Source organism: Lottia gigantea (assembly GCF_000327385.1).
Source record: "Lottia gigantea unplaced genomic scaffold LOTGIsca_57, whole genome shotgun sequence".
Taxonomy (NCBI): Eukaryota; Metazoa; Mollusca; class Gastropoda; family Lottiidae; genus Lottia; species Lottia gigantea.
The window spans coordinates 623,282-638,462 of record NW_008709945.1 but is presented as its reverse complement, the minus strand read 5'-3'; the positions used below and the strand labels follow the sequence as shown (position 1 = coordinate 638,462).

The 15,181-nt window shown below is 32.8% G+C and overlaps 3 protein-coding genes across 3 annotated transcripts; 2 read left to right on the top strand and 1 right to left on the bottom strand.

Moving 5' to 3' along the window:
• Nucleotides 1-575: 575 nt before the first annotated feature.
• LOTGIDRAFT_166273 (hypothetical protein) lies at nt 576-1,451 on the top strand (the record flags this gene model as incomplete). The annotated part of the gene is made up of 1 exon (XM_009063340.1): nt 576-1,451. The coding sequence occupies one exon, from the start codon at nt 576-578 to the stop codon at nt 1,449-1,451; it is 876 nt and encodes a 291-aa protein (XP_009061588.1).
• Nucleotides 1,452-4,538: 3,087 nt separating this feature from the next.
• Nucleotides 4,539-5,501, bottom strand: LOTGIDRAFT_166272 (hypothetical protein; the record flags this gene model as incomplete). The annotated part of the gene is made up of 1 exon (XM_009063339.1): nt 4,539-5,501. The coding sequence occupies one exon, from the start codon at nt 5,499-5,501 to the stop codon at nt 4,539-4,541; it is 963 nt and encodes a 320-aa protein (XP_009061587.1).
• Nucleotides 5,502-8,311: 2,810 nt separating this feature from the next.
• Nucleotides 8,312-13,363, top strand: LOTGIDRAFT_127265 (hypothetical protein; the record flags this gene model as incomplete). The annotated part of the gene is made up of 11 exons (XM_009063338.1): nt 8,312-8,420; nt 8,812-8,895; nt 10,309-10,376; nt 10,814-10,903; nt 11,144-11,272; nt 11,394-11,503; nt 11,920-12,043; nt 12,415-12,441; nt 12,645-12,762; nt 12,903-13,015; nt 13,220-13,363. Coding segments are annotated over 11 exons (1,116 nt in total), but the record flags the coding sequence as incomplete, so codon positions are not given.
• Between the last annotated feature and the right edge of the window lie 1,818 nt (nt 13,364-15,181).

Sequence of the window (15,181 nt, the reverse complement as noted above, 5' to 3'; positions counted from 1 at the left end):
TAAAGTAAAACCATTCGATAGAATTCTTTCATAAACGATTGATAGCTAAACGATAGACTGGTTTGTTTTAAGAAGTTCGAAAGGACAATAGATTGATATTGATGACATAGATATATAGATGTTTTAGTAACTTGTGATTTTATGTTGATTTAAAAAGATTTAATGGAATCGAATGCAGTGTCCCATATTTTATAAATATAACAAAATGTTATGGATGTATGAACCTTCAATATTATAATCAAAAAAGTAAAATTCTAGAAAGCATTCCAGAAAAAATGTGCCAGATATTTGTGATAATAATTCTTCTATTTATAAAAAGTTCTTATGGAAATCAGTGTTTTAAACCGGACACCCTGCCTAACTTACACCAAGGGTTCAAATTCAACTCTCAACCGTTTTCTACCAACACGTCTATAGGTCCCATGGACTGTCTTAGAATATGCCAGCTGTATTCTTTATGTAAACATGCTAATTTTAACAGAATTACTCTGGATTGCTCACTCCTGACGGTAAATTCTAACTTGATTTCTGATCCAGATTATATATCTTTAGACGTGGATACAAGAAATGAAAACATGCTAGGTATATGTAAGAACCATCGGTGTGCCAATAATACAATGTGTAAGGCAGGGAATTCTGACTATTACTGTGAACCAATAGGATGTAATGGATTACCACCAGTAGAAAATATCAATGTAACATCGTTTACAAGTCAAGTTTTATGGGGTTTTGGTGATATGTTGAACTATATTTGTATGCAAACATTCTATACTGATACTAATGTAACATGCTTATCATCGGGAAACTGGAGTGAATTTAGCTGTAATAATATACAATGGTGTTCGCACACTAGAGTATGTTCCGTGTCAGAAACTACAGAATTCTGGCTTCGGCGACGAGAATCAACGGAATATCAAAAAATTTACTGTTCTGATACTGCCGGGCCAGCCGTTACACTTCTACATAACAATATGGCCTCCACACCGGCCTACATCAGAGACCCCAATTCTTGTGCTTTAATTCCAGCATCTGATCCTTCAGCACTTGGAATGGGTTACACAGATTTTGAAAAGATTCGAATTAAATTGTATCGCAATTCGGCTTTATATGAGAATGATTACACCAATTCGACATACGAATTCCAAAATTTTGGACGAGCTGGAGATTGCTATGCTGGAAATGATAGCAGTGTTTGTGGGGTGATCGGACGATTTATCATCAATACCCGCGGTACGGGACTAAGAGTCAAATCAACAGTTCAGTGGAAAACGTGGGGTAACAATGGGGTCATGAATATAACACGATCTGAAGATGGTCACGTGATTGAAGGGTACTGTGGGGGAAATTGTGGGGGTTGTGAACCTGATGGAGTGATTCTGTTTGAGGTAGACCATAACGATGCACCCCCAATTGAGTCAGCAGTTTGGCCGATATGTAAATTTCCACTGTAGGCTAATAACACAACGTAAATCACCCATTTACAAGAGAGATTCACATACGACTGTGCCTAGAAATGTGAAGGTTCGCGATTTTAAATCTAAGACTAGTTATATTTTATGTATTTGTATTTGTATTTACTTAAAAAATTATAGAAACGATTGTACAAATTTCTTGGTTTAAATCTAAATTGTTTCGTTTTGTTTTGGTTATTGAAAAAATATATCTTTTGTAGATCTTCCATTTTGGGTACGTTTTAAATCCCAACCGCGCTACCACCCCAACCGCTAATAAAAAAAATTGCGCTTAAATAAGTATTGTTTATTTTAAGAATCGCAGATTTCATTCTACGAAACAAAGCATTTTGAATATCAATATTATGGTATCACAGGTTTTTTGTGGCGTTTGTGTGCTCAAGTTTATTATTTATGTTGAAATTGAATAATTATTGTTTGGATCATGCTTTGAATCAGAAGAAAAACATCTAAAAGTTAGAAAAGTTATAGGCTATTAATTTGTTACTTTTTTTTTTTTTAAAAAGCTGTGATTCCATAATGTCAGCGCAAATTTGTATGTGTGGGTGGTGGGCGGTTGGGATTTTTAAAAAAAACATTCATTATAGCACTTGTTGCGGAACGACACTTTTTTCTTTCATTGATCAACGTCCGACTGAAACAAATTTTATTGTAAACAGATCTATGATTATATTCAGATAGATATATTTCTGTTAATTGCTACAGGGAATAATCGATGTAAAACTTATGACCGTGCTGGTTTTATACAAAGACCTTTGTCTTTATTTTAAATACGTTTATGTTTCAATCGGATTGTACTATAGAAGACTAATACCAGGAAATGTCAAAATTAAATCTGTAAAAAAGATATATAAATGTATAACAATCGATATAACTTAATATAATGACAAATTTGTCCATTAAGCAGAACAAAAATATTTATATACATGTGTGTGTGTAGGCCTACTCCAAAAAGATGCCAAATTAATAAACCCAGTATTTTTGGATTGTAATTCCGTTCCGAAACAGTCAACTACCCTCAACCATATTCTTTTTCTCATAATTCTTACCAAATTCTAATTTAAAATTTGAACGACATTTAGATCCGGGGAGTACATGATATAACAAAAAGCCACATTGTTATGAAACAAATGTGTTATTTTTTTGGTTGTTATATACAAAGTCTCATTATTATAAGTATAAAGATTAACTTTGTATTTGCCAGTATGTAGAACTTATCTGTGCTAATTGATAAATCGATCTTTTGATTTAAGCGATAAGTTATTTAATTGAATTCTTTTTTGGAAATGACAGAAAACAGTGTACAAGTCGATCATTGAAACTTGCCTTTAGATATTTGTGTTGATTACAATTATTGATTATAATGTTACTACTTCACATGTTGATAATTGGATATCTTCTAAAAATATACCAATCCCTTCCATATAAAACCTTAATGACTGTACTGTCAAACTTTTTCATGCTAACGATTGTTCAAGGCAAATGAAAGGGAATGTGTAATACCTTCTATTGCGTTCACCAAATGAAAATGAAAGGCGATTATTTAGTGGTGCTAATGTAGATGATTATTTGGATGGATTGTCTCCTAGGTGACAAGCTATAAAAATCATCTGCCAGAAGCTGTAGAAGAGTGGGGGTGTCTTAGACTAAGACTTAACCTATTTCTTGATTTAAATTTAAAAGACTCTCTGTAACTTCTAACGATATCAAACAATGAGAGAATGTCGATATTTATTCAACTTGAACTGTGTTTTCTATCCTGTCTGGTTCTAGACTTCATAGTTCGATATCGGAGATTGATATCGGAAAAATGTACAGTGGTAAACACGTACTAAATGTGACAAGCTCTTTGATATATATATAATGATCATTGAGGAAACAATTAAAATAATAAAACACTTGATAACACTTGAAACATAAATGTCTTTCGATACACTCTTGTGGGTCTTTAGTTTGGCGAAGTGTAAACATGACTCTTCTATATACATTGAAGTTGATATCCAATGATGCATGACCGACATAATGGTTGAACCTTGTTTTTACTTTTTTTTTATTCATGCGTTGTATAAACAACCCGTTCAGTGCCAGAGTTTAACCGGTCAAATGAATAGCCTACTCTCGAAATTTGCTTGTGGTTACACCTAAAATCTGTAAGAAATTGTTAGCTACACCGACGTTGCGTTCCCCTATCTTTTTAATTCTAGTTAATTAAGATGCATTGGCAAGTTTGCAAGATCCTCTCTTCATAGAATTGAAAAGTTGTTAATTTGAAAAATTTCTCGGCTCCCTTACTTATCTTCCATATCATTCGATAATCTCATTAAAAAAGATACATTGAAAGCATTTTCATTTTCAGACATTAAATCGGGTTTCTGGCATGTATTTTCTACTCGCCTATACAGAGACACTGTGGAGCGTAAAAAATTTATGTGTTTTATTGTTTTTTCTCTATTTAATGTATGATCATAAATATCATAAACATGACGCAAAATTGTTGGAGTTCCATATCATGCAAATTTTATCAATGCAATATCCGGTAATTATATGTGCATTATGCTATTTTTTCATCTCTATAGATAATAATTTAAGTCTGGTTTAATTTTTTTTTTTATCAAAGTTCAACGTTCACACTTTTGCTTTTGCTGCAACATTAAGTAAATTGATGAAATTTGCCGAACGATTAAGTTCGTAAGAAGGTACGAAAAAAATGTTTGTCATTGATATAGATTATCAGTGGGTAAGATATATACCATATCTACAGTAATAATTGAAGTAGTATTATTGATTTGAATGATTTTTGTAAAACTTCATCTCTATTAGGTATCGGATTTATAAACTTGTTATTCTAAGGTTCACTGCTAATGGTTTTATTTGGTTTTATTATTGGTCGATCGAAACCATGCCTTTTAAAGGAGGGATATGTGCCTACTTCATTTAGAACCAAAAACTAATATTTTTTCTTGTTTTTATAAAGTTTTTTTTTTCTTTAACTTAAAACTGTTTATTTTGATTGAAATCGATTGACAGTCCTAAGCACAAACATAACAATTCTTTGGGTCCAATGGATCAAAATTGTGAAATATTTTGTTGATTGTCCCGAACATTCTGAGTCGAAATTATTCCGAGTTGAGTTTCGAGTTGAAGAATTCGTTCTTTAAGGAAGTAGTTTTCGTATTCGTATTGTAACGCCTGTTTATAAAATAATCTTTCTTTTTCTTTTTTAGTTTCTCTCGAACGCCGAGCCGAGTCGTTATTTTTACTTCGTCGATTCCAATAGTTCATGTCTTTTTCATTCTGTATCACGGCTCGTTTTTTCTTCTTTCTGATAATTGGTCTTGGTTTGAATCCAGCCACTGTTACACCATTACTTAGCATGTAGTCAACGTCTACCTCAATGTTTTTCACCGAGTCATTGTTCTGTGTTTCCCCTTCGTCTTCGTCGACGGTTGGTGCCTCAGAAATGTGCGTCTGTAACATATCATTCGGATTATTTGATATTTCTGGAGAATAGTAAGGTTCTTGAAAATTTTCAGTTTGTATTTCCGTTCGCGAGCATAAAACACTACAAGGACCCGGTGTCTCATTTTCCCATCTACCCAAACTGACAGCATTCTCTTGTTTCGGATGGATACTATTTTCACCTACATTACGACTGCTTGAACCATGCCTTGTTTCGCAAAAATACTGATCTTCAAAGCCATTTGAATCAAGGTGACGAATGTTCAATTCTGTCTCGTTGGATTTACGGTATCCAACCTCGACCCCACTGTCATCGAAAAATGGACATTCGTAATGCGTTCGTTCTAAATGAGTAGTTTGGAGAGCAATCGGGGAAGGGTGCACTTGACGATCCCAGGTCTGCCTTGGGCAATTTTGGTCGTAACTTAAGTAGTCATTCTGAGTGTTAATTTGGACATGCTCGAATTCTGTCCCCATCCATTGTGTTTGGTTTGTTGGTGAATATTGCAATTGTTCCGATGTCGCCGGGAAATCTGGTGCTGTCGAGTAACTATGGTAACAATCATCCATGACGACACAGGATGCTGATATTACGGCAGATATACTGATATTTGTTGTAGTGGAAGCAGGCTGATTGTCATGGTAACCTTGAAAAATGAAGCATATTAGTGTACATAAACTCGAAAAGGCTTATCTTTATAATTTTTGAATTGATCAAAAAAAAAGGCCCAAAGATAGATTGTGCATTAATTTCAAATACTCTTATTTTCTTACCGTAGTAAGTCTGATCAAAATCGTTGGAAACCTGAAATCCGTCCTCCATTTCAAACAATTATTCTTATTTCAAGGTAGAAACCTGGGAAAAATAAAATTACAGTACGCAAACATTATGTTTTAATTGGGCGTTTACATTTAGTTTTGATAGGCTATGGTCGCTAGTGAGCAAAAACGTACATGTTGACGGTGTTTGTAAGTTTGCATTTTTGACCCACCGACTCTTCATACAAAAAGGTAAGATTCGTCTTAAAAAGTTTTTCTGGTTGTCCAGACGTAAACTGTAAAGAATTGAAGAATGGCTATAATTTTTACGTCTGGATGACCAACGAATTCCAAAATGGCTACGAATGAGAGCGTTTTGCCGGTAATTTTTGTTTATTGAATGTTTTTTCCACTGCAAAATACACTTACACATAATTCTTGCGATGCATTGTAAATACTTTATGCATGCTCATCTTTCCACATAGGTTACTGCTTAAAATATTAAAGGTTTGATCTCTAATAAGGAAATATGCTTTTGTTTACATTTTTCCTTTTGTTTCATTTTGAGATGTTGACAAGTCTCAGTGAAAGTCATTAGCATTAGCATCTATGTTTCAAAAAGATATTTCTTGTAGCAATACTGATTAACATATTGTTTGATCTGGATGATAGGATTTTGATATCAATTATTTAATTTTTACAGTCAGAAAAAAGTAAAGACATAGAACAAACAAGTGAAAGTAAACTTATTGATTTAAAAAATGATGGCAGAGAAAGTTTACAGCCTGGTTCAAATGATGAGAAGAAAGAACCTAAAAAAAATGAAGTACCAATGTCTGAATCACAAGAAATTGAAGGGGAGCTGGAGGACAGACATCAGGTAGCAAAACCATGTGAAACTACAAAAGAGTCTTTATCTGAAGTAAAAGCTGACAATATTAAACCTTCTGTTCAAAATATTGAATCAAAATGTAGTGTGGAAGAGAGTGAAATAACTGAACACTTAAAATTGACCAAAGAAAAAGTTGAAGTAGAGAAAACAGAAAATGTTGCTGGTATTTTGGATTCAACTCCAAGTGCTATATCAGAATCTAAAGACATAGACAATGTTGTTGATAGACCTGTTGAATCAAGTTTACTAGAAACAAGTACCAGTGAGTCTGGTTCCAAAATTGGCTCAGCTATTGAACAAAAAAGCATCCCTGTTGCATTTAGTGCTGAATCTCTAACGAAAACTAGTGCTGAACCAATTCTGGAAACTCACAAAGAAGCAGCAAGTGAACCAAATGACAAAGCAAAGGAGTCCAAATCTGAGGGTTCAGAAAAAAGAGTTGAAGATGCTTGCAAAAAGTCTGCATTTCTAACTGAATCAGATGTTGAAACGCAGAAAGAATCTAGTCAAATGGAATCTGAGACTGAACATACAATAAATCAAACTCATCATTCAGCCAAAGAAAAAGAAAAAGATGGAGATCTACAAAGTGATATGAGAGAAGAAAATAAGTTTCTAACTGTTCAGAATGTGGCAGTACCTTCTGTGGATTTATCAAGAGATAAACTTGAAAGTGCTCCGGTGTCCAAACCTATATCAGAATTGAGAACAGACAAGCTTGAAAATGTCTTGCTGTCAAAAGCTGAAGCAGAATTCAGCACAAACAAACCTGAAAGTGCCCCAGTGTCAAAAACTGTGGCAGAAATGGAATCTGAAACTGACAAAGTTGAATCAGACTATGTAACTATCACACCAGCTAGCACATCAGAAGTTTCAGAAAAGAGTGAAAAATCTGATGTAAAACTAACTGAAGAAATTCACCCAACCAAAAAGGACGAGTCTGAAAAAGAGGTGGCTAATTTTCCCATGTCCAAATTTTCGCGCAGTTCAACATTTGAAGATACTGAAGAAAAGATGGAAGTGGAAGAGGTACCAGAACAGAATATTACTGAAGAAATCAAACCTGATGCCAAACCGCTTGAAAATTTTCAGCTAAAGCATGATAGAGTTGAAAATCTTAAAAATGACCCCAATTCAAAATCAGTTCCTTCACCAGTGTCTGTAGACACATCTGAAGATTCCCAGTTCTCAACAGATATCCCAGCTAGTCCAGGAACCACTAAACCGACAGTTAATAAACCTTCATTTGTGGCTGCCTTTAAAGAAACAGCCATGGATGTAGAGGGAGATAACTCTATGGATGTACCAATGTTTGACACTCCTTTGGGTACACCTATCTCTATGTTAGCTGATGAATCCATTGACAATCCTGACACTAGAGCCTCTGTTGCTTCCAATGATGTATCTGGACCAACTCCAACTAAAAAACCTCGAATGGGGAGCTTGATTAGTGCTAGAAAGGAATTTGTAAAGTATGTTTATCTTTTCCTTTCTTACAATTTTTTGTATTTCTTTAAAGCAAGAGGTTCTTTAAATCTGAATTAAAAAAAAAAATTCGGTATAAAAAGGAATGCCAAATATCTCAAAGAGTTAGTAGCTTATTGAATTTTTGTCTGCAAGAAAATTCTGATACTAGTGAAGGTGTACGGGTGTCATCTTGTACCCCCTTATACCCAAATCCTGTCATCTAAACCTCATAAAATATTATTTCAGACTGGTTATAACAGTGGATAAACTGTATGAATATCAGTGGCCTCAGGGTGAGGGAGAATGGCACATGTTACAAGAACAAGTTAGTGAATATCTCAGCATCAAATCATTCAAACGCAAATATCCAGGTATGATTAGAATACAAATGAATAACCTTATATGTAATTACTATGAGGGAGGATTATCACAAAGAAATGTGGAATTGATAAATCACATTATAGCATCAGCATCATCTCCATTGTATCCTGAATACAGGTTTTGACATGGTTCTCGAAGATCATGATGCATTGTTTTGACATGATACATCATCTCTTGCTAGTTGTACCATCTGAAGGAATAATTTTAATGGAACTCAACTGAATTTAAGAGGTTAAATTCTATTTTTCGGAAAAAAAGAAACCAAAACTGGTTTCACAAAATTTAATTACTTAATACTTTTTCGGATTGATTGAGAAAATTTTTTGTTTCTATTTTGGTAATGGTTTATGCAAGTATATACTTATTGATTAACAATTGCAGACATGTATAGAAGATTTGTTGATAAAGAAGAAAAAGAATTTTTGATGGATAGAGGAGTTGTAACAGAAACACATTGTGATTTAGGTATATAATTTTTTGTTTCTTTTAGTAATGTTCCTCAAGAATAACTTTTCTTTAATGTGTGAAAGATTTACTGCACACATTTTTATTGCTGCTAGGCCCTTTTGATTACAAAGTTATTTATCTTTCAAACAAGTCAAACATACATTAACATCAAATTAGCTCTGCCCATTAAAATGCTATTGAAGTCCTGTTCCTTAATTTAGATGAAAATGATAACTGTTCAGAATATTTAAAATATTTGATTGTGATACAGTCACAAACAACATAAGTATGTTCAAATAGGTAATGAAAAAAAAACTTACCAAAACAGCGTATTGTTCTAGTTAGCTTGACTATATATCAATAATTGGTCGAAAATGTATATTTTGATAAGGCATTTTCTTTTTAAAATGAAACTTAGTTATGGACATATTCTAGAATGGTTCTGTTCTGTTTTGATTGGATAGTAACATAATTTGACCAATCGTACAATTTGATGGAATGCTTCTGCTGAATTTTAAAGATGTTTTGAAGAATTTGATTGGTTGAATGAATTTTTCATATGAGCTGATTTGGTTAAAGATTTGTTAGAATTAAGGGAAAAATCTAGCCAAAATGTCATATTTGATCTTGATAATCTCACAGTACTTAATGATATTTTTGCGGTAAAAATATGAAGTAATTTGATATTACAGACAAGAGAATCTCCAAGTGATTTTAATTAGTAATATCAGTACGAGTCAAGAAACAGGTAGAATACATTACTTGTTGAAATTACCTGGTAATTAAAGGTGTAATACGATAATCAGGTGACATATTGGGTCTGATTTTTGCCATAAAATGTTAAGTTCTTTCGTTGAAAAACAGAACAACTTTTCTCTTTACGAATTTTGATTGAAAGACATCTAGAAATTGACCAACTTCAAAGGTCACTAATCACTATCACAAAAGCTGTTTATAACATCTAACAGCCTTTGCGATAGTGAGGTAATAAAATTGGAAAGTTTTAGTGGAATTACAAGGGCCAGGGACGTCTGACTGAAATTGGAATGGTAAAAATGAATGCTATCGGTGTCCCTGATACACATTAAAAATTTACAAAGCTGTGTTACAATCCCTTTAACATTTTAACCAGCCAGTATGTATTTCAAATAACTTTGATTGAGATTATGAAACATTATGGAAAGTAGTTCAGAACAAATTAACATTGTGACATTAGAGCCAACGAGCACTCCAATTTAGATCTAAGACAAGGGAGGTAATTATTGGTTTAGAGATTAATTATCCCCCCTGTTGTGATCTAACAATTACAGTGTCTCAGGTTAACGCCTTGAGGCTAGATTGAACAAGGGAGCTAATCATGTAATCACCAGGTTTGAAAACTTGAGAAATATGATATATATGATTTTAAATACACCTATTGTTATGTTAAAGGACTAACAGCTGTACGAAGTGAAGATATTTATGACTTGATGTATAAAGATTATCCTGAAAAATATGAGGTACACTGAGCTTTCAACTTGATAATTCACCTGTTCAACATGAAAATTTGCTGTATATCAAAGCTGTTCTGTTGATAAAAACTATATCAACAATAAAACATCAAAAACAGATGCAAAATTATATATTGTCTAGAAATAGTGTCTGTGACCTTGAAAAAGTGTCAAAAAAGGTTTGTCGGATCTACAATGAATTGAATGATGTAGTAAAACCTGGCCACATATTCTCGAAACGATCTTAGCGCTAGGATGTCCTAGGTTCTTATCTTCTAACATTGATTCTAGGACGTCCTAGGGCTGAGAATCGTTTCGAGAATTCATGGCCAGCATTGTAATTTTATGGGCTGATTTCCTTAAGGCATCTTAAATGGTAAAATTGATCCATCTCCTCTATTGAATGGTTGTTTCAAATAAACTTGACTAAATTATATCTATTACAGGAGTTTTTAACATACATGCATGGTAAACAACGAGAGACAATTTACGAACAACATAAAGAATATGATGTGGTAGGTAATATACACTTTTCTGTTTCCAATTTGCCTTCCAAAGTTACCATATATTGTAAAGATTCATGAAAGGCAGCCCCGAAATTAGAAACATTAATTTTGCAGTAATAATGAAAAATGTTGTTTTTATTCATATACAGATGTTCATACTAATTATTGACATATTTAATTTATGGCTGAAACATTCAAGCTATGAACATATTGCATGATATTTAACATTATTAAGATGATTGGGTAAGCGAGTTTGTGACATTATTTCAGCCAAATGTAGAAAAAAGTAAATTAGCAGAATATATGAAAAAAGCTGTCAAGTCAGCAGCAGAATTCAATTCTCAGATGCAGAAAGAAAGAAGAGAAGAACGAAAAGCCTTTTTTGATCTTCAAACATTTGTAAGTAGTCAGAATATATTATTATTAATATTATCTTTTGAGGCTATTTCAATTATTTGCAATTTGAAAATTGCCAAGTATTACAGGTAATTGAATAATTTCAATTATTTTTAATTTTCAGAGTGTTCACTATCCTGTGAATAGATATAAGAAATTACCACCAGAATTAACTAAAGCTAGTGCTTACCCAATAGCCTTAATACCAGGACAGTTTCAGGATCATTATACCACGTAAGTAGATAGCCTACATTGAATTCAGTTTAGATACTATAAGCTTCAATATTGTTAATTTGACAATATTTTCCATAATGATATATCTAGACTTCTAAATTCTAAAAGCTATGGTTTTGTTTGGTTTGTTGGATATTTTTGTTGAAGATATGCTAGTTTTTATTGAATGTCCAAGAAAACCTGATGAAATTTGGATGAGATCATGTTATTTCCCTGACTTTCATCCTTTGAATTTCATCTTTTGAGTTACAAATGTTTCTAAAAAATAATTTATGCTTTCATCTTTTTTTGAATGGAGTTTTACGTCCTTGACATTTGCACCTCATTGAGTTAGTGAAGACCAATTTTTTAACCTGAGATTCAACTTTTGAAATTGAACAGTTCTCAGCAATATTATTATTACCTTTTTTTTAAAGATATACAGCAGATGAGTTAAAGTATTTACCTATTAATACAGCTATGTATGATGCTCCTAAATGGATGGAATCAGAACAACCTAAAGAAACCAATCAAACTTCAGAAGTAGAGGACAGTCAAGGGGTTTGTTAATTTCATATTCTTAAAGAATAGATAAAGATTTAAAGTTAAATGAATTAAAACTATCAGACATATAAGTTGGATTGAAAATAATGACACGTAAAAGTGAATGACTGGTCATTTTTTTTTAATCATTTTCAAAATGCAAAAGTGACATAAAATGTTTAGTTTTTGTGGAATTGCAAGAACCACTTAACACATGAAAAATTAAGAAGACCTTTTAATTACTTTAGGTCATTATTATTATTATTATTATAAATGGTATGCGTTTTGGTTGGAATTGAAAGTGTATGTTTTTGCAGGAGAAAACAGCAAGTAGTGATGGTGACAGTGATTCTGGTAGTGAATCAGGAAGTGACAGTGGGGACGAGAAGGAGGAAAAGGAAAAAGAGAAGCCCGTCGTAAGTCTTAGTTGCTTTGCTACGTTTTTTATTTTGATTTATTCAAAACCTCACAGGCAAATAGTGAAAGGATTTTGTTTTAATATATAATTTTAATGTTAATTTGTGTAACAGTTTTATAAACTGTAAGATTTGACTAATTCATGTGATAAAGCTTTGGTTTTAAGGCACACTGTCATTTAAGATATTTTTATCTTATCCAGAAAGCTGAACCAGTGAAAGAAACTACGTGTCGAAGATGTGAAATTAAAAATAAAAATAAGAAACGAATACGAAGAATTAAAGAAGAAATTATAAATTGTTCAGAATGTGGTGCAGGGGGTTTGTTCTCTTTTTATTTCACTTGCTCAGTGAAATGTATTGTTTTTAAACAAAAACATTTCTGAACTGCATGACCATCTGGCAACCATCAGTCCATTCCATATATTAAGTTTTTTCAGTCATTTGGTTTATTTCTACAGGTCATCCAACATGTTTAGAATTAACAGAAGAAATGGTTGGTGTTATACAGACGTATCCATGGCAATGTATGGAATGTAAAACTTGTGTTGAATGTATGGACCCTTATGATGAGGTGGGTATTTACACTCTTAGCCATTGTGACACTTCAAGTGGTTACAAGATGTCAAAGCCTTTCTCAAGATTGTTTTCTGTCAAACTTGTTTATGTATGGTTTAGCAGGCTTTTTTGTTGCAGATTTTATTTTAAATTACATCAATGTTTACAATGTTAGATTTCTCTGTGATGAAAATAGATGAAAGAAATTTCTTTATTTTAGGACAAGATGATGTTTTGTGACCGGTGTGATCGAGGCTACCATACTTTCTGTGTGGGTATGAAGGCAATTCCTACTGGACGATGGGAATGCAAGAGTTGTAAAGGTACCACAGCCTCTATAACGGAAACACCAAAATCAAAGTAAGTATACTTCATACTGTAGTTTTCAAGTATGGTTTCCTTTAGAGGTGAAGGGGATGAAATTCAACATTGGGTGGACTCTCAAACACTGTTTCAGACCAAAACATGCAGTAAGTAATAGCAAGGCTCTCAATTTGGCAGAAGAGGCAGCTGTTTCTCCAACTATTATCAAAGTGCAAAACACATCTTAAGATTTTGCTTCAGGTGACCGAGGCAGCCTCCAGACCCCTACCTGGACAACTGGCTCTTACATATCTTGATATAATTTACGTCCTTGTATAACGAAGCAGATAGCAAACCAACTTGATACTGATTGAACTACCACTTGTATAATCATTAAGTTTCCAAACATTTCTTTTAACTTTTATTTTTGTGTTTTTGGGATGCAAGCCTTCCTCGTGTATAATTAATAGTGCTTTGGGTTTTTTTCTTGTACTTTTGAAATTTGTTTTTCAGAAAGGGTAAATAACGACCTCCACCACCAGCCAAAGATATATAATACCAATAAAAATCAGTTTTACATCCAACCTTTGGAAAGCATAGCTTTCATAGGGCAAGTTGGAGAACCAATGAAAATTGTTTTCCATATTCAGCCAAAAAAATCGTTGTTTTGTGTTTTTTTTAAGGAATGAATGTGGATCTTGTTATGGGGAAATAAACGCTGGTTAAGCGTGTCATGTACGCCTTGTCATATGATAAACCAGCATTTATTTCCTCATAACAAGATCCACATTCATTCCTTATATTAACATTGGCCTGTCAATCATAAAGTAGGCGTGTCATAACGTTTTCAGTCTGTATTGGGTCATGGTTGGGTGTATTGAAGAACAGACGTTAGTTCTGTAAATATAAATTAATAACTCAATTTCCATCAAGACATTGTTGTTGCTTTTATTGTTGTTTATTGTAACATTGTTCATCATATTTAACTGTACATTTCAACCATTTTACAATATATTTATCACCTTATTGACTTGGTTCTGATTTAGTGAGGGATATACAGCGGAAACATTCAAGCAGCCCCTGAAAAGACCTTCAGCCTTTTTGGGGCTTTGTCCATGAAGAAATGGACCTGTGATTTGATGCAATCGTTGAATATCCAAGGTGTGAAGACGGACAAGACATTTGTGAACAACTATACAAACAATAATAATGTGTTCATTACTGCCAGGCTGGATATATTGTACCAGCCATCTATTTGATACCCCTCAACATTCTATTGGACTCTTCCACACATGCATACTTTCTATCAAAATGAACTTCTCATTTGTAAAATTTGGGGTGTTATTTGTTGCTGTTGAATCATACCCTTATTACTAAGAGAAAGGTCTAATCAAACATCCTTACTCAAATTATGAAAAGTTTTTGATGGAGCAATGTTACAAGTGAAAAAGAAGTAATAAGTTAAAAATAACAATACATGGTACAATTTCAAGCATACAGACACACATTAATTCATTAAACTTTGCATTAATTTATAATATAATTCAAATATTTACAATATTCTAGTAAATTCTATACATAGATGAGAAAGATAAATGTGAGTGCATATTGAAGTGAAAATCGGTAATTATGTAAAAACTAACCCGTTAAAAAAACTTGTGACATATCATGCAACATAACAAAGAAATAATTTTCTATAAAAAAAAAAATAATTGGTTCAAATCATTTGATAATTTAAAAAATTTTGATCATTTGAACAAAGTTTGATCATCTGAACAAAATTTTAAAAATACAGGCAATATTTGACATAAAATTCTCCTTTAGAAATTAAGTTTTATCCCAATGCATTAATTAATAAATAATTATTGAAATTTATTAA